This window comes from Polypterus senegalus, chromosome 15 (assembly GCF_016835505.1).
Source record: "Polypterus senegalus isolate Bchr_013 chromosome 15, ASM1683550v1, whole genome shotgun sequence".
Classification (NCBI taxonomy): domain Eukaryota; kingdom Metazoa; phylum Chordata; class Cladistia; order Polypteriformes; family Polypteridae; genus Polypterus; species Polypterus senegalus.
The window spans coordinates 59,252,490-59,272,985 of NC_053168.1; the positions used below are offsets into that span (position 1 = coordinate 59,252,490).

A 20,496-nucleotide genomic window follows, 5' to 3' on the forward strand; every position below is an offset into this window, starting at 1 on the left:
AGGGATGGTGATTTTGAACTGCGAGGAGCAGTGGTGCTCATGTGAAGAGGGAGTAAGCTTCTAATTAAAAATAAACTTTAGGAGACTTTTCGGCTGTAAACAAAGACCTCTATTAAACATATACAGTAAATGTGCCTCGTATGTACAGATAGTAAATTGCATGTGTTAAAAATAAACATAACCTGTTGCCATGGAAGAAGCTTTCTGTAAAAGCAGATTATGCAGTACTTTGCCATTTGGAGACATCAGTGGACTAGCGGTAAAAGTAAATGATATGTAGTCCAAGGGTTAAATGTGTGCTGTTTGTTGTTCAGTTATGGCAACAATGTAGGAGTTGACCTAAGGATGATAGAATTGGCAGCTACCTTTGTGAAAATATGAATTGCAAAATATGTATTGGATGTAAATGGTGTGTCACACCCTGAAAAAAGGAGGTGAAAAGGACTGCTGTTAAGAGAGGCGATAATGAAACAACACAGGAGATGAAGATTTCAGTACCAAAAACACCTCAACCAGTAAATGTACCTACTGACAACACCTAATGACAATAATGGAGTGCCACAGAAGATGAAGATTTTGTTTTATTGTACAGTATTGTATTTACCCCCTTTTTTGACACCCACTGCATGCCCCAACCTACCTGGAAAGGGGTCTCTTTTTGAACTGCCTTTCCCAAGGTTTTTTCCATTTTTTCCCTTCAAGGGTTTTTTTTTGTGAGTTTTTCATTGTCTTCTTAGAGAGTCAAGGCTGGGGGGGCTATCAAAAGGCAGGGCCTGTTAAAGCCCATTGCAGCACTCCTTGTGTGATTTTGAGCTATATAAAAATAAACTGTATTATATTGTATTGTATTGCTTCTCAAAACACCATAATTAGTAAATGTGACTCACTTCAACAGACAAGTCTGTGCAGCATTCACCTTCTGACTGCATGCTTAAATGGATAACTAAGTTAACATAACTGTTGGGCGGCATGGTGGTGCAGTGGGTAGCGCTGCTGCCTCGCAGTTAGGAGACCCGGGTTCGCTTCCCGGGTCCTCCCTGTGAGGAGTTTGCATGTTCTCCTCGTGTCTGTGGGGGTTTCCTTCGGGTGCTCCAGTTTCCACCCACAGTCCAAAGACATGCAGGTTAGGTGCATTGGTGATCCTAAATTGTCCCTGGTGTGTGCGCCCTGTGGTGGGCTGGTACCATTCCTGGGATTGTCTCTTGTGACCCTGTGTTAGGGTATAGTGCTTTGGATAATGACTGACATTACTGTTGAATTGGAAATGCATACACGCCATAATAGAATTCAGCCGCAGCATTTTAACACATAGTATATGTATAGATCTGAATGCTAATCTAAACTCTATTTGTTGTTATTATGCCACATAGTGATACAACTGTCAAAATGACAGAAAGATATTGTAGCAAACAGAAGTGCTTCTCAATCAGGTGGAACCAAGTACCTGCAGTGTTCTACAAATTAATCCTTAACCTTCAGTTACCTTGTGCTATTGAGCTTCTGAACTGATTACACCAATTTTAGCCTTTTAGTTTCTCTAAGCATCAAGTCTTTTGTTCAATTTCTTTTGCTCTCTCCCAGGTTTTTCATTGGGTTTTTTTTTGCATGTTTTTCTAATACACAAGGAGGAATGAAATTCTGCAACCCTGACTGTTTAAAGTGCAAGGGCTGAAGTGAGTTGTCCTCAGACTTGTATTCTTGTTTGAGAATCATGTTTGGCCCCACAAGACAATATAGATAATGAACATTCTGGAACTTGAACACAGGTTTTTTTTTCTAACTGGGAGGCATCAACACTAACCAATGCACTAGTATACCACAATACAAGAAACAAATTAACATGATTCTGTATGGATAAAATATTATTACTATAATTTTGCTCCAGTGAATCCAAAGAAATATATTGTCAATAAAACAAAATACATATGGAGATATTTAGGTTCCTTCAGTAAATGTTTTAAATATTAACATTACAGTGCATTTATTTATTTATTACAGTGTTTATTTGATCAGGTGTTGAATAATGTGTGCTGTTATTTAATTTAAGACTGGATTGGTTTATTCATCAATGTGACATAAAGCCTGTCAAGCTGAACGACTTTATAAATAACATAGTAGAGAGAATAAAAAAATAATTGAAATCATAGCTGCAATGGTTGATTCCTGTTCATGGTATTAGATCCTTTTTCTAAAAATATATTTACCCTTTTTTCTTTTAGGTTTGAAGATACAGCATTTAAGGAACTGCAATCAGTTACACTTCAGAAAGCTTTCTTCATATTGGTCTTACATGTCATTTCTGTGGATATAAGTAATTACTCGAGCAGAGACCTTCTTGAATGAATTACTGAATTCACCAGGATTCTTGGGATGTAACAAGAAAGAGATTGATCATCATGACTAATCTAGAGAAGTGGGTCACTCTAAGCCCTGCAGAATTTTCTCAGCTTCAGAAGTACACACAATGTAGGTATTCTTTCATTTTAACAAAAGCCTTTTTTTTCCTTTTGCTTTTGTAAAAAGCAGGAGATTTGCCAATTTCACGATATACTGTTTTTGCATGGCTGCAATAACTTATTGGCCGACGCACCAAAAATACAGGCACCCTCTTGACTCTTTATTTGCTTGGGGTCCTTTTTGTTGTCTGTTGTACATGTCTGCTTGGAGATTAAGCCTTTCAGATTTTTTTTAAAAAGGAAAGAGAGAATACGACTGGCTTAGAAGCAAGGGGAGGCATTCTCCACCTACTTAACACAGATGTTCGTGCCTGACAAACACCCAGTGCATGCTAAGTGGTACAATAGCTTGCTAATTCAGGAGCTGACAACCTTCCCAGCACATTCCTGTCCTGACGTAATGGTGTTTATGTCAATCTACTTGTGTGCAGCTTTCACAGAGAACCTGTGCTAGTTTGCTTGCCTGGCTCCTGTACTATTCATGGTTGTGAAGTGCAATGCAGTGTAAAAAAAATGCATTTCCAATGACTAACGTACAATACGATTTTTTTCTCACTTGATCAGGTTGTGTTAATGTAATGTAAGACCATTTTATGTGTGGAATCTACATGTCCTCCCTTCCTCTGAGGGGGACAGTCTTAGGGAACGCTTTTTTATTTTTTCGCAAAAAAATTATGTGCATTTCAGATTAATTAGTGATTAAAAGTTAGCTGGCATAAGTGAATGATTGTGTGTGGTAGAGTAGAATTCCTGTGCCTTTTAACTTGATTTACGCATGTTGAGAAATGGGTGGAGAGGGGGTGTATTCAATGGTGAAACCTTTGACTAAGGTTTAGAAGTCTATTGCAAAATAGTTCAATTGCTGCTAGATAAGTCTGTTGAAATCAGGCTAGATCTGAAGCAGGAAACCTATGAAAACTAGAGGTGCAGAGCCAGATTCAAAACTACAAAACACACCAAGGTCAAAACAACATGGACAAATTATAATTTAAATCTCAAAACTGATTACTCGCTTGAGGAGTGAAACATTTACAATCAGTCTCGCTACTTTCTTTAACTAAATAATGACATCTTCAGTTCTTTCTCAGTCTGGTTTAAGGTTTTCTGCAAACATGGCACAGTCTCTTCTTGCTAACACAAAGATCTGACACCTGAAATTTGCTTACCACCTGTTTTTATACAGGAAGATGCCTGTGACACCATACATCAGCATATTGTGTTCCTGGTGCATCCAATGAAGTTACCAGTCTGCAAGTGCAAAACTGAAATATGGAGATGTACATATACCTCCAGATGATGATAAATTCAGCATTTCTGATTAATTATTTGTGAACCTATATTTATTTGGGATAGATTAGTCATTCACTTTTTTTTCCTCAAGGGGCTTGGTCTCATTCAGTTGTAGTTTTCTAGTGTTAAGTTTGGCATTTGTAAAAGTGGATTGTGCTGAAAGAATGTTATCTCCCTGTGGCATGGCAGGAGTGCATACCTCTTTAAGAAATTATCCTGAGCTGCCAAATGACCATATATACAGAAAAAATCAACATACCTGGAAGTGTGCAATTAGAAGGACTAGAACCTTATACCATCAGAAAAAAAGAAAGAAAATGTAATTAAAAAGAAGGACATATTTAGAATACGGGTGGCAGGGTGATGCAGTGGTAGCCCTGCTGCCTCACAGTAAGGGGACCAGAGTTCAGGTGCCAGGCCCTCCCTGCATGGAGTGTGCATGTTCTCCCCATGTCTGCATGGGTTTCCTCTGTATGCTGCAGTTTCATCCCACAGTCCAAAAACACACAAGTTGGGGGAACTGGCAACACTAAAACAGCCATAATGTGTGGTTGGGGTGTGTGTATTCGCCCTGTGGTGGATTGGCGCCCTGTCCAGTATTTGTCTCTGCCTTGCACCCTATGCTAGCTGGGTAGGCTCCAGCACCCCTCAAGACCCTGTTCAGGAGTAAGCAGATTAGAAAATGACTGATAGTCATATACAAAATGCAAAAATAAATGACAGTTAAACTGTGAAGGTTGGGCATTGACCATTTTTCATATTAAAGATGTGCCATCCAATCCTAAACAAGAGGCTACATGTTTAATAGTCATAAGGACATTAATCCTGAGTTTTAATAAAAAGCAACTATTTGCCACATTGTTCAGGTCATAATGGCAGGTATCTGTTTATTGGATGGTACACTACAAAGACTTGCCTGTTATATTGTGATTTTTGTGGCTTTGAATCATCAGTTTTCAGTTTTTAAATGTCCTATTATCATTTGTTAAAATAACTACCCTACACATTTGATAGTCTAGTTAGTCAAAATGTAATATTGGGTCTTTTTTTCAGCATGACTCCATGACTTAATGATTTGATTTAAATATGGCTTGCATGCATGCCAAATGTTGCCCATGATATAACAGCCAACACAGAACCTTTTTGTGTACATGAAATTTAAAGATTAGGCATTGCATTTTATTTTTTATAATTTATAATGACTGAGGTGCTCTGCTAACATATTTTGAATTTAAAAAAATTAAGATGATGCCTTTAATGAAATTTATGTTCAAATGATTGCATTAGGATACAAAATGGCAACATATAGCAGCTTGTAGTATCTACTAAAAACACAAAATAGCAAATTATAAATCTGCTTAATAATTAGATTTTTTTAAATTAAAGTAATCTTTATACAGTAAGCTCTCTATTCTTGTTTGTTCCTAAAATAAATTTGATTTGAATCAGGTCTGATGGCATAATCCTTTTGCAGCACTATACCCATCTATCAATACAGGCCAGTGCCTTCTGAAATGACCCTAAGTAATGGGACTGTTTGATCACGATTTGCTTCAAATCATCAAGGCTAATTAATGTAATTAAACAGTCCGACTATGCAGCTAAGGTTATCTTTGTTACAATGAAACTGTCACGGTTCTTTGTTTTTATCTTTTATCTAAAAACAAAAACATCTGTTAAAAAAGCTCAATTTTAAAATTTTAAGTAATAAGTATGTAGTGTGTAAGCAAAGACCTGGGGCCTCATGCATAATGGTGTGCATAGAATTCACACTAAAACATGATGTCCAGATGCTTAAATCTGTGTGTATGCCAACTTCCACGTTCTATTGCTACATAAATCATAGTCAGCGTGAAGAGTAACGCATGTGCATGCGCCTGCCATCCCACCCCGTCTCCTCCCAGAATTACATCTCTTTGAATATGCAAATCAATATAAATAGCCCTTAAGTTCGGCTTTCTATGAAAAGACAATGGCAAAAGCACAGGGGAAAATAGAAGAATTTCAGTGAATACCAAGTGGAGGCAAGGAAAAATTTACTGTTTGTTTAAACAGTGATATAAACAACAAAAGGAAGTTGATCAAGTGACATAGAGTATCGGAGAAATTCAAAAGTTCAAGTTCTCAAAGTCGCACAGTGCCAGAAATAAAAAAGAAGTTGTCAGATATCAAAGTAACCATGAAAATGCGAGTCGTAGCCCACAGTCTGAGTGTCATATGGAAGCTTATTAGGGTACAGAGAAAAGAAAAAAAAATAGAAACAGTAGGAAAAAAATGCTTGAAATTTCAACTTTAATCTCGAAATTTCCACTTTAATCACATTAAATTAGAACATCATAAACTTCATCTTAAAATTGTTGAATTTACTAGTTCCTCAAATACCATCATAACTAAAGTAGCACATTAAATGCTTCCTATTCTGTGTGTTCTTCTATGTGCTCTCTGTGTGTGAATCACTACGTGCTTAAACGGGCTTTCTCTTCCTCCGACAGGATGCAGAATCCATTACATTCGTGATATCACAGCTCTCTGAACAATTTAAATCCTAAGATATATACTTGATATCATTTTCACGATGATAGGAATTAAAGCATGTATTAAACAAGGGAACACGGTGGCACAGTGATAGTGACGAGCTGGTGCCCCATCCAGAGACTGTTCCAGCCTCCCGCAAGATGCTTGCACGACCTTCGATGAAATAATTTATTGCAGCAGTACTGTCTCTTTCAAATGTACTAACCCCCAATTCCTGTCCTTATTTTTTTTATCCAAGTAACCATCCACCATACAATCAGCTCTGTAATAAATGTTGAACCATCTGTAAGCTTAGAAAGCAGATTCTTCAAAACTTTTCAGGAACATTGAAATATCTTCATAGTACATGTTTAATTATTCTCTCCATCTATCCATTTGGGGTTGCGTCAATCCCAACAAGCATACAGTGCGAGGCAGGACCAATCCCTACATGGGGCGCCAGCTTGTTGCTAGCACTATAACATTGTGTCCTCACATGTTTAATTATTGACAATATAGATTATTTATATGATGTTAAAATTGGATCTGTATAATGTAATAAACATACTTTGCTGCATTTCATCTTAAAAATTATAGGTAGCGCTTGGAAATCTAAATTGATTTAGAAGCCAGTCATCATCATATGTAAATACGTGCTTTATAAAGTGGCTTAGGTTGTACAATATTATAACTGCATCGCAAGTTTACAGTGAGGGAATTTTACTTATAAGTACAAACAGTTCTACCAGGAGCACTTGATGAACGGATTGAGTGCGTTTATAGTTCTTGGGATGAAACTGTTTCTGAACTGCAAGGTCCCTACATGAAAGGCTCTGAAGCGTTTACTGTATGGGTACAGTTCAAACAGACTGTGTTCATGGCTGAGGAAGCGTGTGCTTGATGCTGTATACCGATAATTCTCTTTCCTATCAGCTGCTGTAGAGCTGTGATTCCACACTCAGATACAGTGGGATAAACACTCCGAGTGGTGCAGTGAGACTAACAATGCTAAAGCAGCTATTTTATTTCGTAGACCATTATATTGTTATAGGTTAATTACAATCAGATGCCTTAAACTAATAAACAATATGCGGTTAATTTCAGTGTATTTGAAAAAGCCATGTCAGAGATGTGGATCTAAAAAAGAAAGGGAAACCACACTGGAACAATAGCACTGCTTTGACGCTGGGTGCCACCAGTTTGCAAAACCAAGCAGAGAACTTGCGTATGCCAGGGATTGAGCTGGCATGAAAATGTGTGTGGCTTTACACCAAGTTTAATTTTTATACATTTTGATTACTTTATAATATATTGTATATACTGTACTTTATATATTACTTTATACATTTTTGTGTGTATGCACCGTTTATACATGAAACCCCAAGTAACATTCTGCAGCATTGAGAAAATTTCTGATATCAGCAGGTTTAGATAAAGCAGATCACTTAGTATTTTTTTAGTGAAGACATCCCTACAATCCTTAACACTTTCTTTGTATTCAAACGTAAATCAGCATTGCAAATTTTAGAGGTTATGGAAAAACTCATCTGAGCAAATTAATAGTCTGGAGAAGCTTGAAGTATCATATAGGCTTGGTGTGTATCCTAACTGCCTAGTAAAGGCCAACGCAAAGGTGTACATTGATAATGTACATTTGTCATGTAAAGGACAACATGTTTTAAATGAATAAATACGCAAAAGGTTTTTTCAGTGCCACCATCTATCTTTGCCGTAGCTTTTGTAATTTTGATGGTGAATAGAGAGCTACTGAAATGAATATATAACCACTGCAAAAGGACCTTCATATAGTTGCTGAGTTTAAAATATAAACTGCACTGTGGTATAGCTGTTTGGAGAAAATGAAATTAACTGAAAACTCCAGTTGGCACAGAGTTATAATTGACAAGCTCTAATACGTGTATCATAATACTTTGCTTTGGCTCAAAGCTATTAGTGTTAGTGGTTAGATTTAGTCTCATGTCTGCTACAAGGTTCTCTCAGGAGAATAGGGCCTTTGAACACTGAAAGCACATAAATGAATCTGCATCCTCAGCTGAGGACTGTAATTCTATGCCTTCCCTTGGTTAAATGCTGTGGGAGTCTTTGTCCCTGTAAAATAATGCAAATATTTTTCAATGCTGTTTCTCCACATTGCATTTAACAAAGCTTTGCCCAGTGCAGTAAACAATCCATCAGTTGATGTTTTGTTAAACTTTTGGCAGGGCATTTCTCCACAGTGTGAGGATCACCCTAGGGTACTATCCTGTCTCATCTTCTCTTTATCCTCCATGCCAATGAGTTTAAGTAAAACTCCATCTTCTACAGTTCTCAGATGATTCCTCTGTTATAGACTACGTTGATAATGGAGATGTGGTGGGGTATAAAAGTGCAGCACAGAAGTTGGTGGTGGGCTTCTGGCATTCCAAGGATAATGGGGTAAGAGGTAAAGGTGATGCATACTTAAATTATCTGGGGGTCTCAACAGTGGATCAGATTGGGTGTTTAACTGACATGTGAACAACATTTGTTTCTATAGTGACATTTTCATAAAACAAGTAGCATGAAGTGCTTTACAAGATGTCAAAGAGTTGCAAGACTTGTAAAACAAATTAAATTATGTAAGAATAATAATGAATAAGTAACAGAAAAATAAATCCATACAGGCTTACATAACATAGATATGTAATTAATAGAAACAGTAGTGTCCTTATATACAATATCGTCTAGATATTATATATTATATAATGTAGATAGATATAGATATTATATATTATGTAAATAGAATATATTAAGTCTCTAGAGATGACTATGATAAAAGGGTCAAATGGCCAGGAGGACAGAACAAACAACTGCAGTTAAAGTGGAGAAAAGAAAACAAAACCTGCAGGGGTTCCAATGCCCAAAGGTATTCTGCCTAAAATAAATGTCCCTAAGTATTCTCTATTGTTTTCAGGCTTTGTCACAGAGAAAATACATGAAAAATAACTGTAAACAAAAGACAACTGGAAGATAAAAAAAAGAGTTGGGGATCAGCCGGGAACTAGTTTAAAGATGGGCAAATTAGCTAAGTTAAACAAAAATTCCAAACACAATGATCATATAAGGCATAAGGCATAAGGGTTCAAAAATGCTTTCCATGGCAGAGCTCGGTCCTCTTCTGAACTGATTCTGGAAATGAATCTCAACATCCAGCAATGTTGTTCTTTATATAGCGCCCAGGGTTGAATAAGTGGGACATCAGTGGCCTTCATGCAACTTGTCCCTAGTCTACGGGTGAAAGAATAGAGGCTGCTTGTGATGTGGTGGTGTTGATGTGCTTACCTCTAGGGTTTCATGGATGCTCCCTATGCATGCACGTGTGTGACATCAATTGTTATTGCTGATTCTTGGGGAGATGACAGGATTTGTGGAAAATTCCTGTATTACTCATCCATGGTATATGTGCTTCTGTCATTCTCCTACATGTGACAGGAGCCTCAATCCCCCATCAGTTGCAGAGTCCTTAGAAATCTGCTTTCTTTTCTTTCTGATTTCTTGCACTCTCACACAGCAAGAAATCAATATTTGATATCAATAAGCTCTTACTTCATGTTACGCCGAGACAAGTTAAAAAAGATGAAAGGGTCTAAAATCGAATCTAAAGTTTGATAAAACATGCTTTATAATAAATTTATAATGTTTCTATTCTAACAGATAGTGAGCTGGAGCAGGCCAACCACCATCTCCAACACACAGTCCAGGAAAGTCATAGACTGTTAATAATTCATGAGATTTATTTATCCATTATCTGAAACCAAACATCTTCATCTTATACAATATCAAAGCCCATTTGCCCAAAACATTTTGCGATGTGGCATCAGCTGTAGAGTGGCTGTTCCCAGTGTTTCATACCGGAATACCTTTATCAGCATTCTAGTGTGTATTTTGGAGGTAGGTCAATTGGTCGTGGTTATGAAAAATATTTTAATGTTTTATATTGTTTGTTGTGACACATGTAGATGTTAATTGACTTGATATCAGAATGTTTATATGCCTGTTGCACCACATTTCTCTTACGATATTGCTGGTGATCTACAATAAAGTGCTACATTGAAACTTGTCTTCAGTTTTCTCCATAATTTTTTAACATAAGCATCATTTTCGGAGGACAAAAATTTTAGTAAAGATTGACTCACACAAATGGCATGCACACTATTTTGTTTAAGAGCAAATGGTAGTGCACAGAAGTTTTTACCTTTTTTCAACAAACTGTAAATCAACAGCTACATTAATAAATGTGCAATTAAAAATATCAGAATAATAAATCTACAAAGAGAATTGTCACTTTATAAAAATGTACATAAATATTTTAAGGTATATTTTCAGATATAAAAACTGCATATAAAAGATGATACTGTATAATAAAATAGTGAGAAATGTCTGTCCAGTCCCTCAGAGAAATCTTATTGGTTAGTTTGGCTTTGGTGTGATTGGTCAGTTTGGCTTTGGCAAAACAACCTGAGAGGAAGTGTGAGTATTAGACGCACAAGGAGTAAAGGTGCACATCGAGAGAGTCACTTTCAAAAATGGAAAGTATATAACCAGATAAGAGAAAGGCACCTCAAAAATATTGACAAGAGTTTGAGAAGCAGGCTTTATGGAAGTGCACTTAAGATAGGAAGTACTGGTAGAGACGTTCACACACACACACGGGAATACAGAGGAAAGGCACTGAAGGTGCACGTAGGGCAAGGAATAACAAAATATTTTTTAAATATTCTATGTCTTTTGTCTTTGGCAAGTATGGTGGCTAGTGAATAATAAAAACACATTTATTTTAATTTAAATGTAAAGTGCCTTTTTCAATATGAAGTAATGTTTAAAGGAATGCCTTTTACAGCACAACATAAAACAGGAGAAGACATTGAAACGCTTATGAGAAATAAATTATGACATAAGAGGTCTTCTCAAAAGCTTAAAAGATATTAGGTTAAATGCACAGAGATGCACACTGGAGAGGGAAAACCAAATGGCATTGTTTTCATTTATTTTTCTTACTTGTCACAGTAGTAGAGGCAGGTGATTTATAATGGAGGCTGGCATAAGTCTGTGATTCTAGTGTCCTTTAAAAGATTGCTTCTTTTTGCTCTATTTATTTATTTTTTCCTCATAGTGTATTTTATAGGCAGATCTCTAAGTCTGGTAGAAATGAAAAATAGAGTGATCCAAATATAAACCAATCTTCTTTTGATAACCTTGAATACATTTTAAGTACTGTACATTATGACACTGACATCTTTGAAGAAACACTGAATACGTTTTTTTATAGATTTAACAATATTTTTTTTCGATAGCCACAGATTGAGTATTACTTATAGTATATAAATACGTGGAATGGTTATTGTTTTTGGATCTTTATGGAAAGTTAAAAATATTTCACTTTAGGTTATCTTATAGGGTGAATACAACATTTTTCTTTACAACTCCTAAGAAAATCCTAATGCATTCTATCCCTCTCGAAACAATCTTCCACAATACCCTATACCTTATCTTGAAAGTCTTTATCTTAGAGAACTAATGTATTCCATGAAACATAAGGTAATAATGAAGACATTACATTCCTAGCAATAATCAGGCAAACTAGTAAAGTAGCCTAAGCAGTATAAAAAGGACTGGGCAGTAAGTCATTGAAAGGATACTTGCATGTACCATATTAGAGTGTATTCAAAACTGATCTTCTTAAATATTTTACTGTGCAGACCCAAATAAGAAAATCAGTTCCATTCTGGAATGAAAGTGGAGGATTATTACCATAATGAAAGCAGAACTACATATAGACAAGTAAAAATGGCCATATACTAAAAATATGAAAGTTTTTTGTTCCCATTAAAGCATTTTTGCCACATGAATATTACTAAAATAGAAAAGTGCGAGGCAAACTTGTTAACAAAGCAATTATTAATAGATTTTTAAGGTATATCACAACCAGTATAAATGCCTAGTATAATAAGGTTTTGTAAAGCTAAGAGAAATAAATTCTGTACAAGGTGTGTAGTGTGAGGATTTGATGATTTTTAAAACAGTAGTACAAATGGTCACTTAACTTAGTCACTTGACTCATGACATTGGATAAGAAATAAAGCAATCAAAAAAATGCAGTCAACACCATTTATTTACTTTTTTAAATGAGTTCCACCATTAACAATGCATTTTTCTGAATGGGCTCAAAAACTGTCCAGTATATTCTGGTGTTCAATTAACACTTTAATAAATAGAGTACAGATGTCTTCATGTTTTTTCATCCCACATTCCCGAAACCATTAAGTTAGCATAGGTGGAGCTTAAACATTGATATGAGCACGAGTGGGCCCTACGACAGGCTTTGACCGTAGGACTTTTCATACCTCATATCTAGTGCTGCCAGAAATTACAATGAGTGGGTTTCTGTATGTTAAATGTATCTTAATTTAAAAGATTTTTTTTCAGTGATTTAGACAGGTTTTTAAAAACAAAGCACAGCTATTTGGAGGATTTTAATCTGCATTTTTGTTATAGTGCAACATATGTTGCATTATGTCATTTTTCTTTATCTTTAGTGCATTGCAAATATTTTACATGGTCAATTATTTAATTTTTACTTTTATTTTATTTTCTGTAAAGTCAATTCAATGACCCAAAGAACCATCCTTCTTGTCAAAAAAAAAAACAATCAGACGTCAATCAAAAGGCTGGGTGGCCTGATAAAATATTTTTAAAATTTTCTTTTTTTTTATTATTAATTTTATTGTAATCATTCCATACAAATTGATCAATTTTTACAAAAAATAGGATTGAGAACAAATTGACCCGCACCCCTGAGAGAAAGAGCATGGCCAACAGGGTAAAACTTAAGGCTTGTAAACATACCTAAATTGATGAGTTTAATAGGCCAATAGAGATGAATGGAGAAGAGAAAGAAATGCAGAGATAATTGCTTCCTCGGTGCTTTAAGAGCTTATTCTAAAATATTATTGATTAGATCCTGCCATGTTTTGAAAAAATCTGTACAGATCCTCTAACTGAGTATTTGATTTTTTCCAATTTCAAATAGTATAAAACATTGGTTTCCCACTGACTTAAAAGAGGAGAGTTAGGATTCTTCCAGTTTAGAAAAATAAGTCGCGTGCCAATAGTGTAGTAAAGGCAATCACAGTTTGTTTGTCCTTCTCCACTTTAAATAGCTGACAAGTTAAATGCGTAAGAACATGATTTTAGTAACTTTTGTGTTAAGGATGTCAAACTATTTAACAACTAAATGAGAACAGTTTCAAGCCTTCAAAATGTATAGTCATTAAAATTTCCTTTTACATATGCATTTTGTTACCAGTTGTAAGGTACTTTAAGGTTATTTTAACACATTGATAAACAGGACAGCATGTTAATTATATGGGTTCATCTTGGATAAAAAGTGATATATAATTGTAATTATTAATATAATTATTAATAATGCTTGGTTTCAGGAGCAACATGAATGGAACGAAAAGGTCCTGGCAGCAAGTGAAGAATGCGTCATTATTGGCATACGCTCCTGCTGCAGTATTGCCACATTATGCAAAACTGCACAGGCTACTATAATGTCACACGCTCTGTCTGGTGTAACTCGGAGATGCCGCAGGCAGTTAAACCTGGATTTTAACTGTCCAAATGTCATTTCAATGCGTGCCCTTGTCTTACAATGGGCATGGTTGAAATGTCTTTCTGCTTGTGTTGCAGGATCTTTATATGGTGTGAGAAGAAACGGTAGACATGGGTATCCTCTGTCACCAAGCAGCACACCAGGAAAAATTCCTATAATGGAAAGTAGACACATTAGACTGTAGTATAATAAACTATAGTATATTTGTGAATTTTAGTTGACTTGCCTTGTCTAAAGGCTTTGAGCCAGTGAAGACTCGCGAAAAATTCTGGCATCATGTACTGATCCTGGCCATTTTGCCACAATGTTTGAAATTAGATGTTCAGCAGTGCATACCATCTGAAACATTTTAGGAAATGGTAATGACATACATTGCTAATGTTGGACGACTACACTTTCACCTCTTGTATATAAATGTGAGATATTATCAGTACTTACCTGTACGTTAATACTGTGATATGATTTGCGGTTTATGTAATCAGGCTCTGTTGGACCTGCTGGAGCCTTTATCCTCACGTGTGTACAGTCAATGGCTCCAATGACGTTAGGAAAGCCGGACAAATTAAATTCAGTTACTTATCAGGTAATGATTTATGTGCTGTAAATGAGTAGATGTTTAATTATTAAGCACCATTAATTCCAAAGAAAGTTTCCTTAATGGCAAGAATTCCTCAGTGGCCAGGAAAGGTAATGAATATATTTAAAAAGGACTTTAATGCAACGCAAACCTTCCTGATTTCACGGCACACTAAGGGCTTTAGAGCGACGTGTGTTTTTAGAAATGTAAGGTTCCAATAACTAACACAAATATGCAATACTGTGTCTACTAAATCTATAGCGCTTGTACAAATAATCATCCGCAAAATGCAACGGATCTATCCTGGGCCGAAGTAATTGTGGAACCTGTTGCCTTAAAGCTCTACGAATGAGCCTCGCTCCCTCATCAACTAGATTATGAATAAATGGGCACGCCATGGTTATTCATGTAAAAGCCTTCAATGCACTCCTTGTCATTTTATACTTTCTAAGTAATTAGAATCGCCTGCATGTAATCTGTAATAATTTTATATTGGAGGGTCGATGTGTGCGAAAGAGGGAGAGAACAGCAGCAGAATAATCCCAGCCCCGCAGAATGTCGTGCTGTGACATCACATGGCTTGTCCAATCATATTCATCAAGCTAAGCTAAGCTTCACAACTAACCTGCCACGGAGCAGGCTTGTCCAAGAGCATATGTTGGCATAGTAATTAAGCGGAGCTTCAGGTTAGCCTCGTTCGTGGAACCGAATTTCGAGAAATTAAACCGGGATTATCGAAATAAACCTGGATTTTGAGGTTAGCTCGCTTTGTGGAACAGCCCTTCGGTCTTTCTCTGACATTCTCTGCGCCTGACGGAGGGGGTGTGAGCAGAGGGGCTGTTTGCCTAGAGGATATGGACGCTCCTCTAAGAAATGAAAGCACGTATTGATTTTTTGATTGTTTGCTTTAATTTCGCGCGCTCTCTCTCTGACGTTCTCTGCGCCTGATGGAGGGGCTGTTTGCACAGAGGCTGTTTAGAAGATACGGAGGCTACTCTAAAAAATGCTGAAAGACTTACCTTCACATTGCTCCCTTCTTTGTGGCTGCTTTATCGCGGTGTGCATACTTAAAAGCCCAGCAGCACGTATTGATTTTTTGATTGTTTGTTTTTCTGTCACTCTCTCTCTATCTCTCTGACATTCTCTGCTCCTGACGGCGCTCGTTTGAAGAGAAGATATGTTTGCATTCTTTTAATTGTGAGAAAGAACTGCCATCTCTGTCTTGTCATGAAGCACAGTTTAAACTTTTGACTAAAGGGTGTTATTTCATGTCTAGAGGGCTCTAATAATGTTAACAGTGTGGGTGAGTTTATAAGGGCTTAAAATATATAAAAATAACCATACAAACATATGGTTTCTACTTCGCGGATTTTCATCTATTGCGGGGGGTTCTGGAACGCAACCCCCGCGATCGAGGAGGGATTACTGTATAATGAAGCCCAGATATTTTGGAGTACTATAAGTCATAAAAGGGAATTCTAGCCTAGTGTGCTTTTCTCCAAATTAGGGTTTGATCAGAAATGACGATGATGGGGTGTAAAATTCTGCTTAGGGTAGTGGTTCAAATGAGGCCCCATCCACACACGTATATTTTCACTTAATAAATGCAGACATTTGTCTTGATTATTGTCGTTTTCAACCGACAAAAGTGAAACACTTTTGAAAACACTGAAAGAGCCAGACATTTGAAAACATCACTGCTGTGTTTCAGTGATGACAGTTGATTGAAAGTTGTCTGAAAATGCATAGACTCAGTCACTCTCTAGTTATTTTTTTACTTAATATGTGCCCTGGGTGGATCCTGTTCATTACAGTGTCTCATTCCCTGATTGGTAACCCTTCCCAGAAGAAAAACATACTCCAACATACCAAGAATAGGAAAGTAGCTGTCCATAGCATGTTGTGTTACAAACCTGCATGCACTTAAATTGCATTTTGTGTGATTTTTAGATATTACAGTCAAACAACCACTCACACTGCACTATAGAATCATTTGTGGTCAGACTGCATGGGCAATTCATCCAATTGGCATGCAACAAAGTCTGTGTTTAGACTGTACATGTACAACGTACACCTACTCTGGTCATTGCACAATGAACTTCAAGAAATGAAAAGGTGACATCAAATAGATGGCTTGTGAGACTGCTCAAACTTTGAGACAGCCAACTTAAATTTCTAACATGATAGAAATTCTTCCAATCATGTGACATCCCAATTGGGAGAGGCAGTTGGGTAACACAACTACTTTCGTACTGCACATGAAACAACTGTCTATGAAGATGAAATTCAGACCAACTCAGAAAATTTGCATGCAACTGCAAATCGGGTTTAACATTTTGCCAAAATCGTACAGTGTATGCCTGGTTTAAGATGCATATGCTGTGCACTTACCGAGTGTAAGCGAATGATTGCATCATACATGTTTTCAATCCTTTTAGTATGGATTAAAATACTTTCACAAACAATGTGAAAATGCTAGTGTGGACAAAAATAATTTGAGTTGAAAAAATTTTTTTTTTTATTTTTTTTTTTTAATTTAAATAAAAACGTAGTAGTGTGGATATAGCCTGAGTTTCAATCTTTCTAAAAATAAAGTATCAAAAAGTTAATTTATCATTTCTGTGATTAATGGTGTAGTGGTTAAGGCTTTGGACTTCAGACCCTGAAGTTCTGGTTTCAAATCCCACTACTGACACTGTGTGACCATGAGGAATCATTGGATCTGCATGTGCTCCAACTGGAAAACCAAAAAGAAATGTAACCAATTGTATCAGCAATGTTGTAAGTCGCCTTGGATAAAGGCATCAGCCAAATGAGTAAATGTAAATGTAAATTAAATGAGTGAGAAAGAGATTACTTTCAAAGGGCAAAGGGAGCTAAGGTTGGGAAACAATGTTTGTATACCAGAGGATACTGAATGAAGTTTAAATGAGCACTTACAGTAATTAAGTACAAAACAATATTCCAAAAACAAAAGCAAACACCTTGAAAAGAAATTGCCAGAGTACAGACTATGTGGCTTTCTCTTAAATAAGATATAGCAATAAAACCCTGCTTCTGTGACATTACACAAATGTACCTATACAGAATGGCATAAAAGCAACCAATTTTACTTTACAAATTACACTATTAATAATACAAACAAAACAATATTATTTTCTCTTAAATCCTGACAAAAGCTGAGGCAGAATGTGACTAATTTTTAAGAGAAAAAGCCTTCAGAGAGAGAGAGAGAAAATGGCGAGGAAGTGCTTTGGTGTGATAGTTTGTTGATGCAACAACTACATGTAAAAGCAGGCCTCGGAAGAGAGCACGGTTTTTGTTTTATGAATTCTCTTTTTTCCTTTGTGTTCTCCTTCTCTCCCACACCTTAAATTTTTAATGACTTTAAAACTTCATGTTTGATATCTGTAGTTCCCCTGGCATTATTCCATTTATGGAAAACTACCTCAATGGCACAAACTCCTCTTAAACTGCCTACTAAATTTCAGTGTTGAGGGAAATGGGGGCAATAACAGTAGTGAAAAAACAAGAAATTCAACACAACACAGCCAATATATCTGTTCAGGATACTAGTACCATAAAGTACTTAACAAAAAATGAAATAAAAGAAAAATAATGTTGAAAAAATAAAATCAAACTGGCAAACCAACAAATAAACAAAAACAGTCAAAATTCAGATGGGGGATATTTACAAACAGGGTGGCACATAAACAACTCAATTCAAAATAGAGATGAATTTTCTTCCTAAAGTTTTGATACCTCCATTTTAACCAGGGTTCAAGTAGAGTTTAGATTAAAGGAATACTCCACATAGAATTTTTCAATAATATATTATCTACTCCATGTAGTTTGTAGTGGTAGACAAGAAAAAAAAAATAATTTTATGACTTTTATGCAGAAAAAAAAGATAACAAAATTTATGATGCAATAGGGGTCTATGGTTCCCAATGCTGGACAACAGCAAATGATATCAAAAGTACCTGAAAAAATATCACGTTCCTTCTGCCATGTAAATCACGTGTCAAGTCATCCAGTTGTATGCTCATAGTGTCCAAAACTCTTTTTTGTCTTTCTAAAATGTGGTTAAATAAACCACCTCCAGAAAATGTTCCCATTAAACAAAATGAAACGCGCTCAGATAACCTCTCTGTGATCCAACAGTGAAAAATGACTTCCCTTGCTATGATCTGAACATCCTTGGTATGGAGTAAAATCAATTTTGGCTAACAGGGGGTCTTGGTGTGTGTTACTTATTTATACAAAAGGTCACAGCTTTATTTTTCCAGTGGACCAAGTATGTAATGGCTGGCGTTCTGAGTTGAACTTGTATCACTGGTAAGGTACAAAAGCTCCTAATAATTGATCTTAGGGAAATACTAATTTAGTGTCTCTTCGGAGAATCCTTGGGTTCCGCTGGTTTGACTTTGTGTCGATTTAGCAGTTGCTCATGGAGTCCCGAATAAGGCACATTACCTGAGTTAGTTATGGCACTACAACCATGTGACACGATTCCCTGAGGGTGATCTGGATCACAGGATCCTCATTGCTGAGCACCCAAGTGGCTGGACCAAGCCAACACCTGACTGCAGCAGATTGATGGTCATTCCTGGAGGGTGGGACTGGACCACATGTCAGCCTGAGGGGTAGCCAACCAGAATCCCAAGCTATTTCATCGTATGGTGGGTGCAGCAATGTGCTATATCAGTGCATGCTCCCCAACCTGACCTGTAAACGTTAGGTACACCAAATATAATATGTTATAATGGAGTGAGACCCTTCTCGCAAACCTTTCAGTGACTCAGGAGGAGAAGGAGACGCATCACTTACGCTATACTTAGCAAGATCTGAAAAGAACATGGAGTCAAATGCTGGAAGAAGAAGTCTGAATTACTCCTAACTCAATGGATATGTTCTATTCCAAACAGTGCAGAAAACATCTGGTGTAAATAAATCATTTTCTATGGCTGAGGTTAGAAACATTGTGTTGGGAAGACTCAAGGAAGAAAAAACTGGTTATTGTAGGGGTGTTTTGGTTAACATGGCTCTTCAATATTCCGCTTAAGGCTAGGCCAGTGTAGGGTCATTGGTCCTCATTCTCAAAAATGGATAACATCTGGGTTATGTCAAAGTACTTGAAACAGAAACATTTGTCAGTAGTTAAGCCTTAGATACAAGGATGAAAAATACAGATTTCTGCATGGTTGTAGAAGAGTAGATCAACTATCTGTTCTTCCATGGACTTTATTAAGTTCATACAAGTTTGCAAATTCTGCATTAATATGCTATGTGGACTTGAAAACAGCTTGTGACTTTATGTCCTTTGGAGATCCTGTGGAAGATTTTACAAGGGTACAATTCTGCTTCTGTATTTGTAGAGTAAACATTATGTTTGCATACTTAATATTAGTCCTTTAAAGGTGGATATAGGAGTTCATCTAGACTGTGCTCCTGGTTTTCATTGCCAGGATAACAAGTTTATGTGTAAACTTGACAGAGGATAAAGGTGTACCTCTACTGTTTATGGACGCTATTGTTATCTTAAGCTTGTTAGACTGTTGTGTGTAGTAGGGTGGTAAGCAGCCAAATGTGTTGTGTGTGTGAGACCTACCACTTTTAAATCTGAAGTTAGTCAATCCCTGGAAAAAGAGGGCCTTGCTCCTCTAAAAATCACAGTAAAATATGACATAAGGGTTTTGTTCACAATTCATTAGGGAAGACATTAGGTCCTGTGAGTGTCTAAATATATATTGGTGATAAAGTAAGGGCTAAGGTAGTATGGTCATGTTTCCTTGAAACATTACATCAGATATGTTTCACTAGGGAATGGACTCAGATTATATCCTTGATACATGTTATAGCAATTAGGTCTCTTGGTAGGCCTAGCATAACCTAAAAAAATTCCTTCAGAAATAGTTGGTATTTATTGATATATGTAAGGGTCTGAGCTGACCAATTATGCATACTATTATCTTGAACCTCACAAAAGTGGACTGCTAAATATA

The 20,496-nt window shown here is 36.5% G+C and overlaps 1 protein-coding gene across 1 annotated transcript in view; it reads left to right on the plus strand.

The window, feature by feature from the left end:
• The window catches only part of dgkb (diacylglycerol kinase, beta), a 738,105-nt gene that overhangs the window by 52,822 nt on the left and 664,787 nt on the right, over positions 1 to 20,496 (plus strand). Inside the window, exon 2 of the mRNA XM_039736618.1 lies at positions 2,220 to 2,466. Within this exon, the coding sequence (XP_039592552.1) occupies positions 2,397 to 2,466 (70 nt within the window). The 5' untranslated portion in view covers positions 2,220 to 2,396. The remainder of the gene's footprint in view (positions 1 to 2,219; positions 2,467 to 20,496) is intronic.